This window comes from Pseudorasbora parva, chromosome 3 (genome assembly GCF_024679245.1).
Source record: "Pseudorasbora parva isolate DD20220531a chromosome 3, ASM2467924v1, whole genome shotgun sequence".
Lineage (NCBI taxonomy): Eukaryota > Metazoa > Chordata > Actinopteri > Cypriniformes > Gobionidae > Pseudorasbora > Pseudorasbora parva.
Window position 1 is genome coordinate 20,869,457 of NC_090174.1, and position 19,467 is coordinate 20,888,923.

At 37.5% G+C, this 19,467-nt stretch overlaps 1 protein-coding gene across 2 annotated transcripts in view; it reads right to left on the reverse strand.

The window, feature by feature from the left end:
• col27a1b (collagen, type XXVII, alpha 1b) overlaps positions 1-19,467 on the reverse strand; it is a 133,607-nt gene that overhangs the window by 64,418 nt on the left and 49,722 nt on the right. For both annotated transcript variants that reach the window (XM_067438081.1, XM_067438083.1), the window contains exons 8-14: positions 12,510-12,554; positions 11,635-11,688; positions 10,581-10,625; positions 9,662-9,715; positions 8,652-8,696; positions 5,405-5,458; positions 2,806-2,850 (exon numbers count right to left, since the gene is read on the reverse strand). In XM_067438081.1, the coding sequence (XP_067294182.1) occupies positions 2,806-2,850; positions 5,405-5,458; positions 8,652-8,696; positions 9,662-9,715; positions 10,581-10,625; positions 11,635-11,688; positions 12,510-12,554 (342 nt within the window). The remainder of the gene's footprint in view (positions 1-2,805; positions 2,851-5,404; positions 5,459-8,651; positions 8,697-9,661; positions 9,716-10,580; positions 10,626-11,634; positions 11,689-12,509; positions 12,555-19,467) is intronic.

Below are 19,467 nucleotides of genomic sequence, written 5' to 3' on the forward strand. Positions count from 1 at the left end.
TTATGCAGCACGTTTGAGCTTCCACAAGAACCAATGAGGTTCATTCTCGTGTGTTAAGCAGCACGTTTGAGCTTCCACAAGAACCAATGAGGTTCATTCCTGTGTGTTACGCAGCACGTTTGAGCTTCCACAAGAACCAATGAGGTTCATTCCTGTGTGTTACACAGCACATTTGAGCTTTTGCAAGAACCAATGAGGTTCATTCTTGTGTGTTACGCAGCACGTTTGAGCTTCCACAAGAACCAATGAGGTTCATTCCTGTGTGTTACACAGCACATTTGAGCTTTTGCAAGAACCAATGAGGTTCATTCTCGTGTGTTACGCAGCACGTTTGAGCGTCCACAAGAACCAGTGAGGTTCATTCTCGTGTGTTAAGCAGCACATTTGAGCTTCCACAAGAACCAATGAGGTTCATTCCTGTGTGTTAAGCAGCACATTTGAGCTTCCACAAGAACCAATGAGGTTCCTTCTCGTGTGTTAACCAGCATGTTTGAGCTTCCACAAGAACCAATGAGGTTCATTCTCGTGTGTTACGCAGCACGTTTGAGCTTCCACAAGAACCAATGAGGTTCATTCCTGTGTGTTACGCAGCACGTTTGAGCTTCCACAAGAACCAATGAGGTTCATTCTCGTGTGTTACGCAGCATGTTTGAGCTTCCACAAGAACCAATGAGGTTCATTCCTGTGTGTTACGCAGCATGTTTGAGCTTTCACAAGAACCAATGAGGTTCATTCTCGTGTGTTAAGCAGCACGTTTGAGCTTCCACAAGAACCAATGAGGTTCATTCTCGTGTGTTACGCAGCACCTTTGAGCTTCCACAAGAACCAATGAGGTTCATTCTCGTGTGTTAAGCAGCACGTTTGAGCTTCCACAAGAACCAATGAGGTTCATTCCTGTGTGTTACGCAGCACGTTTGAGCTTCCACAAGAACCAATGAGGTTCATTCCTGTGTGTTACACAGCACGTTTAAGCTTCCACAAGAACCAATGAGGTTCATTCTCGTGTGTTAAGCAGCACATTTGAGCTTCCACAAGAACCAATGAGGTTCATTCCTGTGTGTTATGCAGCACGTTTGAGCTTCCACAAGAACCAATGAGGTTCATTCCTGTGTGTTACGCAGCACGTTTGAGCTTCCACAAGAACCAATGAGGTTCATTCTCGTGTGTTAAGCAGCACATTTGAGCTTCCACAAGAACCAATGAGGTTCATTCCTGTGTGTTACACAGCACGTTTGAGCTTCCACAAGAACCAATGAGGTTCATTCCTGTGTGTTACACAGCACATTTGAGCTTCCACAAGAACCAATGAGGTTCATTCTCGTGTGTTAACCAGCATGTTTGAGCTTCCACAAGAACCAATGAGGTTCATTCTCGTGTGTTACGCAGCACGTTTGAGCTTCCACAAGAACCAATGAGGTTCATTCCTGTGTGTTACGCAGCACGTTTGAGCTTCCACAAGAACCAATGAGGTTCATTCTCGTGTGTTATGCAGCACGTTTGAGCTTCAGCAAGAACCAATGAGGTTCATTCTCGTGTGTTATGCAGCACGTTTGAGCTTCAGCAAGAACCAATGAGGTTCATTCTCGTGTGTTATGCAGCACGTTTGAGCTTCAGCAAGAACCAATGAGGTTCATTCTCGTGTGTTATGCAGCACGTTTGAGCTTCCACAAGAACCAATGAGGTTCATTCCTGTGTGTTACGCAGCACGTTTGAGCTTTCACAAGAACCAATGAGGTTCATTCTCGTGTGTTAAGCAGCACGTTTGAGCTTCCACAAGAACCAATGAGGTTCATTCTCGTGTGTTACGCAGCACCTTTGAGCTTCCACAAGAACCAATGAGGTTCAATCTCGTGTGTTAAGCAGTACATTTGTGCTTTTGCAAGAACCAATGAGGTTCATTCTCGTGTGTTAAGCAGCACGTTTGAGCTTCCACAAGAACCAATGAGGTTCATTCCTGTGTGTTAAGCAGCACATTTGAGCTTCCACAAGAACCAATGAGGTTCATTCCTGTGTGTTACGCAGCACGTTTGAGCTTCCACAAGAACCAATGAGGTTCATTCCTGTGTGTTACACAGCACGTTTAAGCTTCCACAAGAACCAATGAGGTTCATTCTCGTGTGTTAAGCAGCACATTTGAGCTTCCACAAGAACCAATGAGGTTCATTCCTGTGTGTTACACAGCACGTTTAAGCTTCCACAAGAACCAATGAGGTTCATTCTCGTGTGTTAAGCAGCACATTTGAGCTTCCACAAGAACCAATGAGGTTCATTCCTGTGTGTTACACAGCACATTTGAGCTTTTGCAAGAACCAATGAGGTTAATTCTTGTGTGTTATGCAGCACGTTTGAGCTTCCGTAAGAACCAGTGAGGTTCATTTTTCTGTTACGCAGCACATTTGAGCTTATGCAGGAACCAATGAGGTTTGTTCTCGTGCATCAAACAGATTCAGTTAAGCTTCTTTTTATGTTTGCTGATCAATGTTTAAAAGTGAATTAAAAGCCTAAATTAAATCCATTTATCATAAGTCTTCTGAAAATTTGGACTAAACACACTCAATTCATATGGATTAGTTTTACAATCTTTTATGAACATTTTGATGCGATAAAGTGTCAGTTGCAAAAAGAGGGACGGAAATCTCTAGGATTTCATCTTGATTTCTGTTCTGAAGATGAACACAGCTCTTACAAGTTTGCAACAACATGAGGGTAAATAATTAATTATATAATTTTATTTTTTGGGTGAACTAACAATTTAATAATGTAATAAATTTAATTTAAATGAATAAATTATGTTGTTTCACTTACAATAAAACCAAGGATGCCAACAGGACCTGGGGCACCCATCTCACCCTATGAAAAACAGAGAACAGACACTGAGCGTTACTGGCACAAGAAAACGTTGGAGAAGGGGGGGTGAAACCTCTGTTCCCTGATAGCAAGCTAATCTGTAGCTTGCATCTACCCCTCAGTGAGCCAATGAAAGAGACACGCAGTGGAGTACAGAGAGGGGCTTGTTGTGTGGCGTGCCTGGTCGGCTGCTACCTGCCATACCAACTTCCTCCCTCAGCGGCAGGCCAAAAAAAAGTCCCCCTGTGTATTTTCGACCGCCTTGTTCTTTGAAACAGAGCAGAGAGATGTTACGGGGTCGGCTGCTCTTGCCGAGTAACTCCTGATGAAGGAAAAAGATTGAAGGCGTGCATGTCATGTCCGTTTTGTGATATGGTTGAGGTTACAGTGCAGCAGTGTTGACAGGGTACGCTAAACTACTGTTGACTCAGCCATGGAAAGCTAAAGGGGGTTAGCGAGGACAAAGTTAGTTCACATGAGTGTGTATTTGAAATGAGTAGTTTTTAGAGTGTTTCCACATTGTTGCTAGGGAGTTGTGAATAGTTTCTATGGTGTTGTTAGGTGGCTTGTAATTACGTAAACTGACCTAACCAGAAAATCTAAAAAAAAAAAAGCCTTAATGTCGCAATGTAATGGAAGTAGTGATAGATCATTTATACCATATTGTGATGTACATCTAAGTGATATGGATTATCGAAAAAGAAAAATGTAGGCTGGTGATTTGATTATATTACTCCGCTGTTGATTAGATGGAGGCAGAAGCAAGGTTGCAGTCAGTTATAAGAAATGGATGGGGTTTATGCAGAAAAAGGGGTGAGGTTTATGTCTCAATCTAAACCCTAACTTCCTAGGTCAGAAACCAGTATATCAGGCACTGGGGTAAGGACAGAAAAGACAGTAATTTCATCGAAAAACTAAACTTCATTTACTCCTTCCCCTGACTTACTCTCTTTTGCAAAACAAAAGGAAATCATAAAAAAATATTCAGTGGGGTGAACTCAATACAATGGCAGTATTTGAAATCAAACCAACAAAACCAGAAAAACCACTGGATATTTAAAGCTACACTGTGTGATATTTTCCCCCATCTAGCGGTGAAAAGGTATATGACCATCCAGTGAATAATAGTTTCTGTTCCTCTCAATTCTGATTTCGTTTTAACTCCTACGGTGGCCGATTTAGTCCAAGATTAACATGGCAACCCCCCTCTTCACATTCGACACGGTGCCATCGAGTGTTAAAACACGAAAGGCGAAGCTTGAATTTACGGGTATGTCCCTCTTTGGCTAATGTACTTTCAAGATGGAGGGACAACATGGCGACCAGCATTCGAACCCCTCACCCGTATGTATTTTCAATGGCATATTATAAACTTACGATAATACTTTATTACTTGAAAGAAGTAAATATACATTAATGAGCACATATATTTTTGAAAGAACTAAGTGTTTTTAGCTAAGAATAAACTAAAAAAGTTACACAGTGTAGCTTTACGCAATTTTAACAGGTAAAGGTGTTTGAAATGTATCAGTTATATTGGTGGGCAGAAACAGCAGAAGCAGTAGGTGAACATTTTCACCACCCAATGGACTAGAGACTATTTTACTGTTAAAATTTCTTAAAGAGAGGATATTGTTTTTCGACAAAAAAGTCTTTATATAATAATAATATAAATAATTCTGTCATTGTACTGATTACCCAAAAAGATATTTAATTACTTCCATTTTTGTTCTACAGAAGACATAAAATCATTTGGGTTGGGAAAAACAACATTCACTTTAATTAAATGTAATTCAGTCACACGACTGAAATGGTGTGGGATGAGTTATGTGCTGTTTAATATTTGAGGTTAGAGGTTTGTTTAAATTGCTATCTAAGTAATTGTGATGATTGGCTTAGGAAATAACACTAACAAGCTGGTGAAATGTGGTTTGGTCTTTTCTGCAGATTGCACTAATATTTTTTGACAATACACATTTTATACATTACTAAAATATTTGATTTATGTCAGAGCAATTCATAATATGCAAATAAGTGACAGAAAAAATAACTTATTTCAATTTTATGGTACATGGAAACAGGAATAACACAGAAAGGATGAAATATTAGGTAAAGAATATGTTAAAACGATCAGAAGTGAAGCAACCCCTGTAATGGCAGAAACAGATTTCTTCTGTAGACTCCGGTAGTGACAGCTGATTTCCTCATTACAGGAATTATTCAACGCTGAGCGGCACACACTAGGACGCCCAACTGGCTTGTGTGTGTTATTGTGGAGGCAGAAATCAAAGGTATTTATTAGAGTCTAGTGGTTTAAGTGGCCCGGTCATATGTCCACCACAGTGTATGACAGGCAGAAAAAGGGCATGTGGAGGCTAGGAGATTTTGGGATGACTTTTTTGGTGAACATTTCTCACACTGTGTGGCAATATTCTGATACACAAAAAGTGATAATAAATATAACCACAAACATCTATGGTTAAAACTCTCTGAGCATTAGAAAACTGAAGTTGCCCCAGATGGCAGTCAGCCAAATGGATGATGTAGCACTACTTACTGGGTTTCCATCAGGTCCTGGTGGTCCTCGCTCACCAAAATCTCCTTTAAAACCCTGAGCACACAAATGAGAGAGACAGCAGAGTTTAGCAGAACAAGACGTGAAGAAAAAAAAAGCACTTAGACTCAGATGGCAGATACCATTTGTGCATTGCTGTTTCCAGTTTCCCACATGGTAAACATTGTCCCTTCGTTTTAATCCTGCACAAATCTCTGTAACACCAGAACCATTTCATAATCATGGGATATTGAAAAACTGGATCTCAAAAAGCAGCCACAGGAAAGCAGCAATAGGATAGAATAAGTTCTAACCACCAACAATATTTCATATACAGCCAACATGCTCTGGAAAAGGGATATGTCAGTGGCCAGAATTGTTTTACCACTATTTGAGTATGTGACTAAAACAAATTAAATTAATGTGTTTTTATTATTATTACTGTGGTTACTATGGGAACGAAAACATGTTCTTTTGCATTTACACATTCAGTCAAGCCACCCAGATAGCAATGATTAATAAAAATACTGACCAGACGTTAAAAGATCTCATTTGTCGTAATGCATAAATAAACTGCTTTACACAGAATACAGAGGTTTTGAGGGAACCAGTATGGTCACTGCAGAAGCTTAATTTTGTGCTTAATGACACATTTTTGTTTTGTTTTTGATGTTTGTTTTGGAACACTGTCCTGATGGAAGATACAATGGTCATTATTAGATTTCTAGCAGAAGCCATAAGATTTAGATTTTTTTATCTGTTAATATTTGTTGGTATATATCCGAACAAGATGTCCAGGACCTTCAACAAAAAAGGAAAAGGAAAACAAAGGCCCACAACATTAAAGATCCAGCGGTATATTCAACTGTGGGCATGGGGTACTTATTATCTCTGTTTGCACCAAACCCATCTGGTGAGTTTGCAATGTTTTGTTTCATCTGACCATAGAAGCTGGTTCAGTTTGAACTCCCAGTCCTGTCTGACAACTGAATGGAGTTTGTTTTTGGATGAGCAAGGAGGATTTTTCTTAATAATACAATAATTGTGGCCAACATTTTGGAGAAAAAACATTTATTTTATAATATGACTCCCCCTCCCCACTTTCAATTCTTTTACGTTAATGACAGGTTGGGATTTTTTATGAATGAAAGATCAAAAGGGCAAACAACACAGGTTTATTTTTACAGCGATCTTTTTTATTTACAAGGGGGCCCCTTGTATATAAACATTGCCGGGGCCCGGCAATAATATTATATATATATATATATATATATATATATATATATATATATATATATATATATATATATATATATATATATATATATATATATATATATATATATATATATATATCAGGCATAACATCATGTCTGGTGAAGTGAATAACACTGATTATATCTTTATCATGGCACCTGTTAGTGGGTGGGATATATTAGGCAGCAAGTGAACATTTTGTCCTCAAAGTTGATGTGTTAAAAGCAGAAAAAATGGGCAAGCAAATGGATTCGAGCGAGTTTCACAAGGGCAATATTGTGACGGCTAGACGACGGTCAGAGCATCTCAAAAAATCTCCTTGTGGTGTTTTCCCGGTCTGCAGTGGTCAGTATCTATCAAAAGTGCAAGTTAATGCTGGTTCTGATAGAAAGGTGTCAGAATACACAGTGCATCACAGTTTGTTGCGTATGGGGCTGCATAGCCGCAGACCGGCCAGAGTGCCCATGCTGACCCCTGTCTACTGCCGAAAGCATCAGCAGTTGTCACGTGAGCATCTGAGCTGGACCATGGATCAATGGAAAAAGGTGGCCTGGTCTGATGAATCACATTTTCTTTTACATCACGTGGATGGCTAAAGGTGCGTGTGTGTCACTTACCTGGGGAACACATGGCACCAGGATGCACTATGGGAAGAAGGCTAGCCGGTGGAGGCAGTGTGGTGCTTTGGGCAAAGTTCTGCTGGGAAACCTTTGGTCCTGCCATCTATGTGGATGTTACTTTGACAAGTACCTACACTGCTGCAGACAATGTACACCCTTTCATGGAAATTATATACCCTGGTAGTTGTGGCCTCCAGGGTATAATGCACCCTGCCACAACGCAGCAACATGGGAATAACACAATACTAGGTCATAATGTTATGCCTGATCGGTATGTGTGTTTGTAACTATATATATATATATATATATATATATATATATATATATATATATATATATATATATATATATATATATATATATATATAGTTTTAAAGGATGTTTAGATAGTTAAACTGGGAAACGACAAAAATACTGATTATTTTTTATAGCATATAAAAAGTGTGGCTGCTGCGCAGAAGTTTTGTTTTGTGAAAACAGAGCCTGATGTCGAGTCACAGAAACAAGCTCAGTTCTCGTCTCTGTCAGCCCTGCAGGAAATTCCATGGCTGAGTGTTTCCTTGCACTGGAAACAGCCAGGAGAAGCAAGAAGAGGACCGGGAGGGATTCGCTGACAGCGCTGTTTCCCTTCTATCTACTGTTACGTTATATAAGAGGACGAGAGCTATGACGTCGCACTCCACCGTGTGCTAAACGTGTGCTTGTCTGAAAGCCAAAGTCAACATTTGCACTGTGTGGAGATCTTTTTTTGTCCTGCAACAAGGCAAACAGTAAGTTATGGCCGAGGTGCATGTGCTGCCTATCAAACAGAACTGCAGAGTTAGAGAACTGCTTATTGAGAACAGATGAATCTTAGCTTGGCACCACGTTTGTGCTTGTGCTGCGAATAATTGGTAGTTGTTTTGGAAAAAGATGAGCTTGAATTCTTAATGTCTAGTTCTTTTGAAAATAAAATATTCAGGCTCAGAGCACCAACGTCATTTTGGTAAATAGAGAATAATTATGGGTGTACATATGGTAAAGACTTTTGCTTATAATTAGTGGCAATTTAGTAGTATTTATCCAGACAGAATAAGATAGCTCTGTCTGCTTCCAGGAGAGATTGTCAGGAACCATATGACCTAATGGCATGTCTGAGTTTAGTTTACTCCATCCACCCATCCATCCATCCATCCATCCATCCATCCATCCATCCATCCATCCATCCATCCATCCATCCATCCATCCATCCATCCATCCATCCATCCATCCATCCATCCATCCATCCATCCATCCATCCATCCATCCATCCATCCATCCATCTATCTAATCAATTAACACAGAGGCAAGTCATTCAGAGGTTGTCTATAGAGGATGGTGAGAGAAAACTTTACCGGCCTACCCATCTTGCCCTTCTTCCCAGGAACACCAGGTAAACCCTAAGAGGAGATAGCAGAGAGAAGGAAAGCAAGGAAAGACAGATAAAAAGAGACAGAAATGGCACAAAAAAACAAACAAACAAACAAACCAATTAATTGATTACCTATCCAAGTGGATGCAAAATAATTCTGAATGGCCTTTATTCTATTCTATTCTTTGAAGGGTCACAAAAGGCTCTCTCAGGTCTCTGAACTATGTCCCTCCGGGCTTGAAAATAGGAGACATGATCTGGATAATCTGCAGCAGGCCATATTCCAGCTCCTGGGGCCTTATAATGCCATTTCCACAAAGTATTACAGGCCGGAATTCACCAGCCCGAGGTTCCTGAACAAATATTGTGAGAACTGAGACTAACTACTGTTTGAAGGGGGATCTCTGCGGTTTTAGTGGAGCGTGCCCCTTTCACCAGGCTTCCTATTCAAAGCGAGTGCTTTGGATTTACAAGCCACCATTAGAAAGGGATAATGATACATGTATCATGTGTGGGGTTTGTTCCAGAAAAATTTAATCTAGGGGCAACTAAAACAAAGACTATATGTCTCCATCATGCCACACAGTTTTACTAAAGACTTCAGGGAACATCAAATGGACTTTTAATGCAAAACTTGAATAACAGTTATTATAGTTGCACTCATGTTTGTCATTATATTGTTTGGTTTGTTGGCTTTGTTCAGATGTACTTTATGCTTATGCTTATGTTTTTTTTTTTTTTTTAACACTGGCTGAAATAACTTAAAGTAAGCATTTTTGACATGGCTGATCTCAATATGGCGGCGCCCATGATGGGGCGACCCGCTCCATTTAGAATACAACTGATTTGTTAGACTTATGTCTGGGCTCACTCAAATACCTGTACATAGCTTAAATATGTATATTCCATTCAAATGTGCTGTTCAGTTATTTTTGTAAAACTTTCATAATTAGAAAAAAATTACTTAAGTGCAGAAACAACAGCAAAACTCACTCTTTCTCCATCAGGCCCAGGGAAACCGAAGACGCCTGGGATTCCAATGAAGCCCTAAACCAGGGGAGTGTAAGAAGACAAGAAACAAACAGAGAGACTTTAGAGGGATATGGTCCGATTATCCCTTGCTAAACTGCAGATTGACTTGCAAAGGTCTTTTGAGGACAGTGGTCGCTCTGTGAAGATCTAGGCCTTGAGGCAAGTGTATATGCCCATGGACTGCATGGTGCTGGCTTCCACGATGTAGTCCAAGGGCACATACCCTCACACCAGGGATCACACTGGCATTCAGCAGGATGGCTAAGGTTGGGTCACAAGGTTAATGCAAATGAACATACAATGAAATCATGAAGAGAAAAGAACAAAAGAAACATGAGATGATGCATTTTATAATATACTATTAAAAATTGGCATTTTTTTTTTTTTTACAATTTTAAAACAATAACATTAAAATAACGCTTACACATAAATAAAATCTTTCTGGCACTTCGGATGTACACTGCTGCCATATACTTTACAAAACCAAACTGGTTTTACAATTTTAGTGGAATTATAATGTAGAACCCATCTGACAAATCCCTGAGAGCAGAATACTTTCAGAGCTGATGTTCTGAGGTTTTATAATGAAAACTACTTCCAATAACTGATCCTTAAATGTCTACAATCATTTCCTTTTCTGGTGCCTTTCACAGTTTCCAAACTGGAAAGCAAGGGTTCAATACCAAATATGCAGCAGGCCTTACAAAACTTTCCGAACATAAATGCTCAATCACTTTAAAGCAAATTTATAAGTAGGAGCAAACATGGAATGCAAAACATCTTAACTGTACTCAGTGAATACATGATCATTAATCTATAGCCAAAAAACACAGTCAAAATTATTTCTGAAAAAACAAAAAAACAAAAACAAAAACCTTACCCGTGTGCCTTTTGATCCCATATTTCCTATTGGCCCTGGTAAACCCTACAAAAACACAAAAAATTTAATATTTCATGCCTGCATATTGTTTCAATAATAACTGAATGCTAAAGAATTTGAATAATAAAATGAAGACTTCCATTTTATGGAGATCAAAACAGAGTTATGATGTTGAAATTTTGCAAATATTCTCTAGTGATCAAGCCTAAATTAGCCAATTGAATAAAAGCTATATAAAATAAATAAATTAGCATGCATATTATGATATTGGCTGTATATTAGTATATCACCCAGCATTTAAACAGTAGTATTATTAATGCCCTTATTCTAACCATGTGACCATATTCTACATCCCTTAATCCTACCCAATACCTAACCTTAACATTTACCTAACTAACTATTAATAAGCAGTAATTAAGAGTTTGAGGCAAAAGTCATAGATAATAGTTAGTTAATAGTACATTGGACCTGATCTAAAGTGTGGCTGTTTTTATCTTCTATTAACACAGCCAGTGCATCTCAGAAATCGCTTACTGTACCTTTAAGAAAATGTTAAAGAGTTATATCAGCTGAAAAACTAAATTCCTATAGGATTTTCTAGAGCATGCCTAATTTTGAAGTTATATAATAATAAACTTGTATTGGGTAAGTTGTAGTTGCTTCCCAGAAATCTGCTGGTTCAAAAGGAAAGTTGGGGCAGATCTAATAATTTCCACCAATCACATTTATGCTCAGCAGTGGGACAAAATCTAAGAGTAGAATCATCTTTTGCAAATGACTTTTCCAAAGATCAGGTATCACTCATGCCTTTGGCACCCCAAAAATGATCAATTTAGTGCCAGCACATTAACCTCAAAATATAAAATCCATTTTCATTGCCACTTAATTCCAAAAACAATTCTCATTTTTCAAAACTGATGTCAAAACAAGGGGTCATATTGGCAGAGCGAGCTCTTTTAGCCTCCAATACAAGCCCTGACACTTTACTAGTCCCATTAAACTCATATTTGTGAGTACTGTGCAAGTCAGCAGCACAACAGAAGATTTACTGCACCTGCCTGCCAGGATAACCTTTGGCACCCGGGCTTCCATCCGGTCCTCTTTCTCCCTGTGGAGAGAGAGAATCAAAAGAATAAGGAGGAAAATATCCATTACAATAAATATGTCATTAGCATTGGAAGCTCTTCTTGTAGAGAGCCATAAAAAACAAAAAGAAAGATAAAAAGCATAATGGAGAGAGAGAGGAGTTAAAATCATTTCTATTAAAACAACATGTTATTCTTATGCATGTCTGTAAATAGTTAGTGTTTTTTCATGTGTTGCCATTTTTGTCAATATGATAAATACACAGCGTGTGTGGACCACCAGGGACTTGAAAGATTATGAAAAACGATGGAAGCGTTTTTAAATAGTATTATACTAATATAACTCAAAAACTCTATATTCCAGAAATTACATTTCAGAGATCAGAGGAAAGTCAAGACCGTCAGACAGACTTATGCTGTCAATAAAAAAATTGCTTCTATACTACATCCAGTACTCTGGGGCTGTATTTCAGAAACATCACAGCTTAAGTCGTAAAAGATCTGATAAGTTCTAAATTAATTTCTAATTTTCTAAAAAATGATTTGATATTTTGCCAGCTAGCAAACACAAGAACTTTAAACAGATTACAAAAAAGTGTATAGAAACATTTCTTTGCCACCAAAAACTATTTTTTTTATTGTGCTGATTCCCCTTGAAATGAACGGATTAGGGCTGAAAGTTTGCAGAGGTATGATTATTGTGGTAAATATAGTACAATCCTGTAGGATTTTTCTGTAATATGGCTCCTGGAGTGTACTTTGATCGTTGTATTACATTTCATGTTAATTCCTCTAATTCTCTTTTTGTGGAAAGTAAAAAAAAATGGTGTGAATGGGAACTCACTTGATCTCCGGGGTGGCCAGAGGGACCAGGATGTCCTTTCTGTCCCTAAGCAGAGAGAAAGAGAGACTGAGTGTTGCGAAAGGATATAAAGGCCCCCCTTTGTAGTTTGTCAAACAAGAGGAGGTAAATTACAGCAAGGATAATGTGCCTTTAAGGGAGTCACTTCTCAAACATGTGCTTAATCATATCCTGGGGGGTTTCCACATAAAGAGGCAACATTCGACAGGAACTGAATAATTTTCCACAAACTGCTATTAAATGATCTTAGGCTGACAGCACATTCTCATTACACAAGCAATTTCATTCTTTTTTTGACATGATGAGATGAAAATATGTGTATGCCAATGAGCTCAATCACAAGAACAAAGTGAAACCAGCATGTACAATCCCCGCGGTTAACAAATGTTCCCTGGATGGAAGGATGGAAAAGTAATAAATGTAGAGAAACCTAACAGGTCTCAAAGTGCAAATCAACAGATTCCACAAAAACAGCAAACCACTTCCAAACCAATACCAACTCATTACCGGCTGAGCAGATGGTTAAACTGTCTGGGGACAGGCCAATTAACTCTCATATCAGCTCATAAAGAGGGGAAGACAACATTTTATGCTTATTTGGTAGCTATACCTCTCCAGGTGTTATTTTTTTATGAGAGTTTAAGGCATTACTATTTTATGTACTGTAACTGCTTCATTACACATTTCTTGTAAGGGATGTCATGCACTTATTTATTTGCACCATAGCCATTCCTAGTGTTTTATTAAAAACAGTTGAAACTAAGATATTTCACAGAATGTTCAAACTGCTCTTTCTTTCATGTAATAAATATGTACATTGTATTTTTGATTTGTAATGACTTAAGTATATGATAACAGACTTTTCACTTTTGAACAATTACATTCAGAAGAACAAGAAACAATGAAAAAAAATCCAAAACACATCAGAATCAACCTATGGAGCTCTTCAAAGGGACGAGTGGTTCAATGTAAGAGAACCATTCATGAAACTTAATCTTCAGTGTGCGGAGGTACCACTTTAAGAACCTCTCCTTCTATGAAAATTTATAGGGACTGTAAATGTAATGAAGACATCATCGACACCTTCACAGTGAGTGAAAAGTCATGTGGTGTTATGTGTCTTGGCTAAGCAATTGGCAGAGACCTTTGGGATCACAATAACAGAGAGGAAACTTCCAGTGACTGGAATTCAAGAAGAAGAATGGAAATTCAACGGTAAAATTAATTTCTCTGATATAAGATGTATATAGTGAGTAATATTAACACACACCCACCATATACATAAGGGATAATACACAGCTAATGCATGATAATGTTGCTTGAGCTCCATATCAGCATATTAGAATGATTTCTGGAGAATCATGTGACACTGAAGACTGGAATAATGGCTACTGAAAATTCAGCATTTTAAAATTACATTTTAAAATATATTTAAATCGGTTCCCTGAGAAAGAGAGACAGCTCCCGACACTATGCACTCCCGCAACTCTCCTGGTGTCTAAGGCATTGTGTAAAAGGACAGAATACAATGGCAGTAGTGATGTGTCGTTCATGAATGATTCGTACATTTTTAACGAATCTTTAATATGACTCCAGAACGACAGGTTTTCTCAGAGAGTGATTCGTTCATTTTGTGTTGACCGCGCATGCGCAACATCCCATATGTTCTGTACAGGGAACAAAATTTGATGAGTTCATCGTTCGAGTCTGGGTTTGAGTCATTCGTTCATCAAGTCCCAGCCCCATAGACAAGGCTATGCAGTCTGTACCGGAAACAGAAATGATTCGTTCTCTTTAGTCTTTCGGGCCGAGTCTCGTTCTTTTGTCACGTGACGTAACAGTCGTGTTGAATACAGAAATAGTTCATTCACAACCTTCCTCACAAACAAGTGCGTAGTTTTGTTTTATTTTTCTTCAGTTTTTTTATAGCTAGTAGGCCTATAGCTAATAACTGATTTTCCTATGAATCCTGGACACATTAGGTTGGTCAGAATGGATAGGCATAATAACAGTTTATTGCCCATATTTTCTGATGATTTTGTAATAACAAATATATTACAACATGCAGTCAATAATACGACTGTAATGTTGTATATGTTGTGACTTGTGAGACGCTGAACCGGCGCGGTCATGTGACAAAAGAACGAGATGAGTCAGACCCGAAGAACCACTTGAACTAGAAGACTCGAGAGATGAACTGCTTCTGCAGTCAGCCTATGGGGACTTGAAAGAACGGCTTGAACGAGAAGACTCGAGTCTTCTGTTTCCGGTGACTGCATAGCCTTGCCTATATTGGGCTGGGACTTGATGAACGAATGACTTGAAGACTCGAGAGAACTAATCTTTTCTGTTTCCGGATGCATGTATTATATAGGCTATGCGGCTGTCACGTCCCAGATCAGACATGATGACAAAACTAAAAAAACTTATTAATAAATTAATTAAACAATTAATAAAATTGTTCAAAATGAAATTTGCCCATTTTCAAGTGTTGATAAAAAAAGGAATGCATAAAGCTAGAATAAAACGAGGGTCAGCTCTTTCAATTAGATATATTGCATGCTCAGATATTTATAAAACAAAATATTCTATGGGCTATACAATTTTTGTTGGTTAAAATGGTCAAAAACCCTGGCAGTAGCTGGTAACTTTTTTTTTTTTAACAGCTGGCGGGGAAAGACTTAATTCAAAATAACTTTTTTGTTGTTGTTGTTGGAAAAATCATAAACATCACTTGGCTTGATATTTTCTTACATAATGCAATGACTTTCATACATCTTTTATTGTGCATGGTTTCAGTAATACAAATACATTTTACAAATATATTTTGATGCTACTGTACTCCGCAGCTTCTGTGACAGTGCCAAGTCTGCCAAATGTTCCATCAACAGTTTTCTGTGTTTATCTGTGCCTGCTGGGGCAAATCTCTTTACAAAAAAATGCTTACAGAAACCTAATTAGTAAGGACTCTTCAAAGTAAACAAAAAAAATCCTACTGGCACAAGCGATCAAAGACAGGTTAAATGCATACACACGGGCTTATGATCCCCACACTGGAACTGAGTGCTCTGCTGAGGAGGACAATGAACAATGCCCTTCCTCCCCCTAAACTATGGAAATAGATTACATAAGGAGAGAGAAGTCCCTAGCGTAGAAGTAAAAAGTCAGAGAAGGAAGCAGGACCAGTTTCCATCGCCATGAACAAGAGAATGTGTCTTGCCATTGGTGCTTATTCTTGTGCCATGCATAAACAGAGAACAAATAAATCCCAGATGTGTGAGCTGAAGGGACCGTAATAAAAGCAAGCAATTGTTTCTAGCCTGAGCACATGTATGATGGTGTATGCGACTGGTGGACTTTCAGAAGATAAAGTCTCCCTTATATGTCTTGAATTTTTATTTTTCATGTCAACATTATTATTTTTACATTTTCATCCGGTTAGAGGCATATGAAACTCCATTACACCTTTTACACTGTCGCCACTATACACTATCAGCAATAGTTTTGTATGATTACAATCAAGTCACAAGAAAATCTTAAGTGTTTTTTTACATTGTAAAAGCATTTCAAAAATAACTTCTGTAAAACATCAGCAAACACTTTTAATTGTTTTCTTAATTATTGCTAACTGTTATTCAGCTATTGTTATTTATCATTTTTGAAATATGAATGCTTTACACATTACTTTCCATTATTATTTTTGCATACTTCATTTTTATATTCGTTTTTCCCCCTTTTTTTACTGTTTTAGTTATTTTTGTATTATTATTATTATTATTATTATTATTATTATTATTATTATTATTATTATTATTATTATTTTCTTTTCATGTCTGCATGAAAAGAAAATTATATTTTCTAAATGCATATAACATTTTTATGAATCTAATCAGTGCATTTTTTTCTTTTTTGTAATTTCAAATGAAAATATAACAAGATTTTAAAAAAAAACTATATAAAAAAACTTGAAAAACAACAGATTCTGGTGACGTATGCCAGATCTGTCAAACCATTTATCTGGCATGAACCGTCCCATAAATGTTGTTTCTTATGCTCAGATAGCATTAAAAAGCATATTTATCTGGCTAAACCTGCCCATGCGCATGTGCAGTCCTAAGTCTCAGGTTTCTATGGGAACCAGAGCTTCTAACAGCAGCTGCAATGATGAAATGACTTGACCAATCAGCGATTGGCTGTTTTACTTTAGAAGGCGGGACTATTCCGCCATATTGCATGTTGCAATTTCTCCCATTCATGAGTAATAGGAGTGAACTATCTTTCTATATCTATGGTCTCCAGCCAATCAACAGCCGATGGATAGAATCAAGTCTCAGTCTCTGGTAAACTATTTTTACTTGGATGTACCTCACAACATGCAAGAAAAGATCTGTCGCTATTTACGTTACATTGCAACAGAATGTTTTGATGAGGTACTGCCTGGTACACAAAAATATTTACATGATTATTGTATTTTACATCTGGCATTTTAAATCAATCGTATAGCATCAGTTCTAGCAGGTCACCTGCTAGAACTGATGCTATACGATTGATTTAAGATGCCAGATGTTTTAATATTTATTAAGAATTAAAAATAAGTTAAATATAAAAATATTAGCAGCCTATTATAAATAAAATAAAGTAAAATATTATTAGAATAAATTTAAGTACAATAAAAAAAGTTAAGTATTCTTTTAAAAAATAAGTTGAAATAATGAAAATTGATGACTTTAACAAATGCAAGACCTTTGATTAACAGCCTAGCCTAGTTACAGGTCCACATACATTAGGTCTGTCTTTAACAGTTTATACGTTTTTGTTAAAAATAAACTTCCTTATGGAGAAAACGAAACACTATGAAAATAGTTTCAGTTATGCTTTATTTAGATCGGGCAGTAAGAACACATTTTTCCTTTTGGCCGAGTGATTCACTGGACAGCTTTCCCTGCACATGAAACCCCCCATATGCCAGCAAACCAATGAGAATGCTGGGCGACAATGATGATTTCTCTGCTTAATAAAAAAAGAAAAGAGCATCTGCTTACCCGGAACTCTGATAGACAGATCGGAAGAAAATTAACATTGTTAGTCAAATAAATAAATGACGGAGGATTACATATGTATTGCCAACATTTTATAATGTAAGCTTTATGGTAAACCTCAAACAAGGAAATTTATAATGTTAATGCTTACCAGCGAGTCCACGAATGGCTTGAGTATGCAGCGCAATCGCAGCTTATATGGACCACATGCCCCTGATGTACAGTAGTTCCGTGAGTGAGTGAAAACGAGTGAATGTGGGTACAGCTGTATGGCACATTGTGCATGACATGCCGAAATCTAAACGGCCTGAAATCTGACATGAAATCCAATCTAACTTTAATCAGAGATCAAGCCACATGCAAATTTGATTTGTAAAAATCTGATTTCATGCAGACAACAATTACACTTTTTTTCTATTTTTCTCCTGGCTTCATAAAGCCCATAAGGCGGTAACGTTGAGCAGCAGATAGACTTAATACAATATTTCAACAGCACTTAGAGTATTTAACATTTCTCTACTGGGAAACATAAATTAGGGATAAGTAAATGTAATCACTAACTTCTTATTATGTGATTGCTGTTGATATCTAAATGAAACAAGATAGCTTAGCACTTACTCAATTTAGACTTGATGTATGATGTACTTTAGCTTTTAAAAACATCTGACAAATCTAGTTTTGGTCCAAAACAAAGATAGTCGAAGATAGTCTGTATTATCTTCCTTCTTCTGACTGTTTTGCACTATTTTTCTTATGTAAACCTTAGCTACAGAAAAAAAAGGGTGAGAGTCAAGAAAGACACAGATTCTCTTCCAGGTAACTATGAATAGATGCCTCCAATTCCAAAAAATGCAGCTTGTTCTAGTTCCATTTCACAGTCGATGCCAAAGGACAGTCTTGCTCCCAAATGGTCATTCACCTCTAGCTGTGTAAAAGCAAAATTATTTTTTCCCCCTGCAGAAGCTGGCCCTTTTTTTTTTTATCTCAATCAGTAAGTCTGTGACTGGAATTAGCAAAGAATAAAATGTTATATAATTATGCTATTACAACCAAGGACATCTATTAAACTGATATTCAGTAACAGATGTGGTTGAAAGTCTTGAGTTTGTTGATGTTGAATGGACATATTCCTATTGCTCAGACAGGTGGCAGGGAATCGCGTGATCAAAAGCCCAGTTATAAAGGAAAGAAAAATAACTCAATTTTTAGCCAAGAGAATGTGATGTAAATGGTTTTATAGCAGTCCTATCCCTGTCTAAGATTTATTTTCAGACAATTCCTAAGGCTAAAGATTCCTAAAGCTAATTTCCTTTCAGTTCAGCTAGGTTTTTAGTTTAAACCATGCCACATAATGTCAGCACATGGCGGAGGAGTAGCAGGTCTTCTCTCCTTTACTGTACCAGTTTAATTATGGTTTACCCATTTTCAGAATAAACTCTGGGTGTTTCGAGCTTCTGTTGTCACTGAGGCACCAACTGACTTTTTTCAGGAGGAGATTGGAGCTTTAGCTTTAATTTCGACATTTCCATAACTGTTTATTTTACACAGACATAATGAATTATTCCACATATGCGAGAGTGTGGGCAGGCTTTTGATATTGCGGCTCTACTTCCTGCTCACTACATCGTAAAAAAAAAAAAGGTGCCAGGTAGAACCAAAAATGTGTTTTCACAGTAATGCCATAGAACCTTTCACCCTTTAAAGGGTTCTTTAAAAAGGGAATTCGGAAAAAACCATAATGGGGCACTTTAATGCTAATTTCAACATTGAATAATACATTACTAAAATCAAAAATTGGGTTTGTTAATAATTTTGAATGGACCTGAGTTAATATTAACAAAGATTCATTGGGAACAAATGCATTGTTCATTCTTAATTAATGTTAGCTAATGCATTAACTA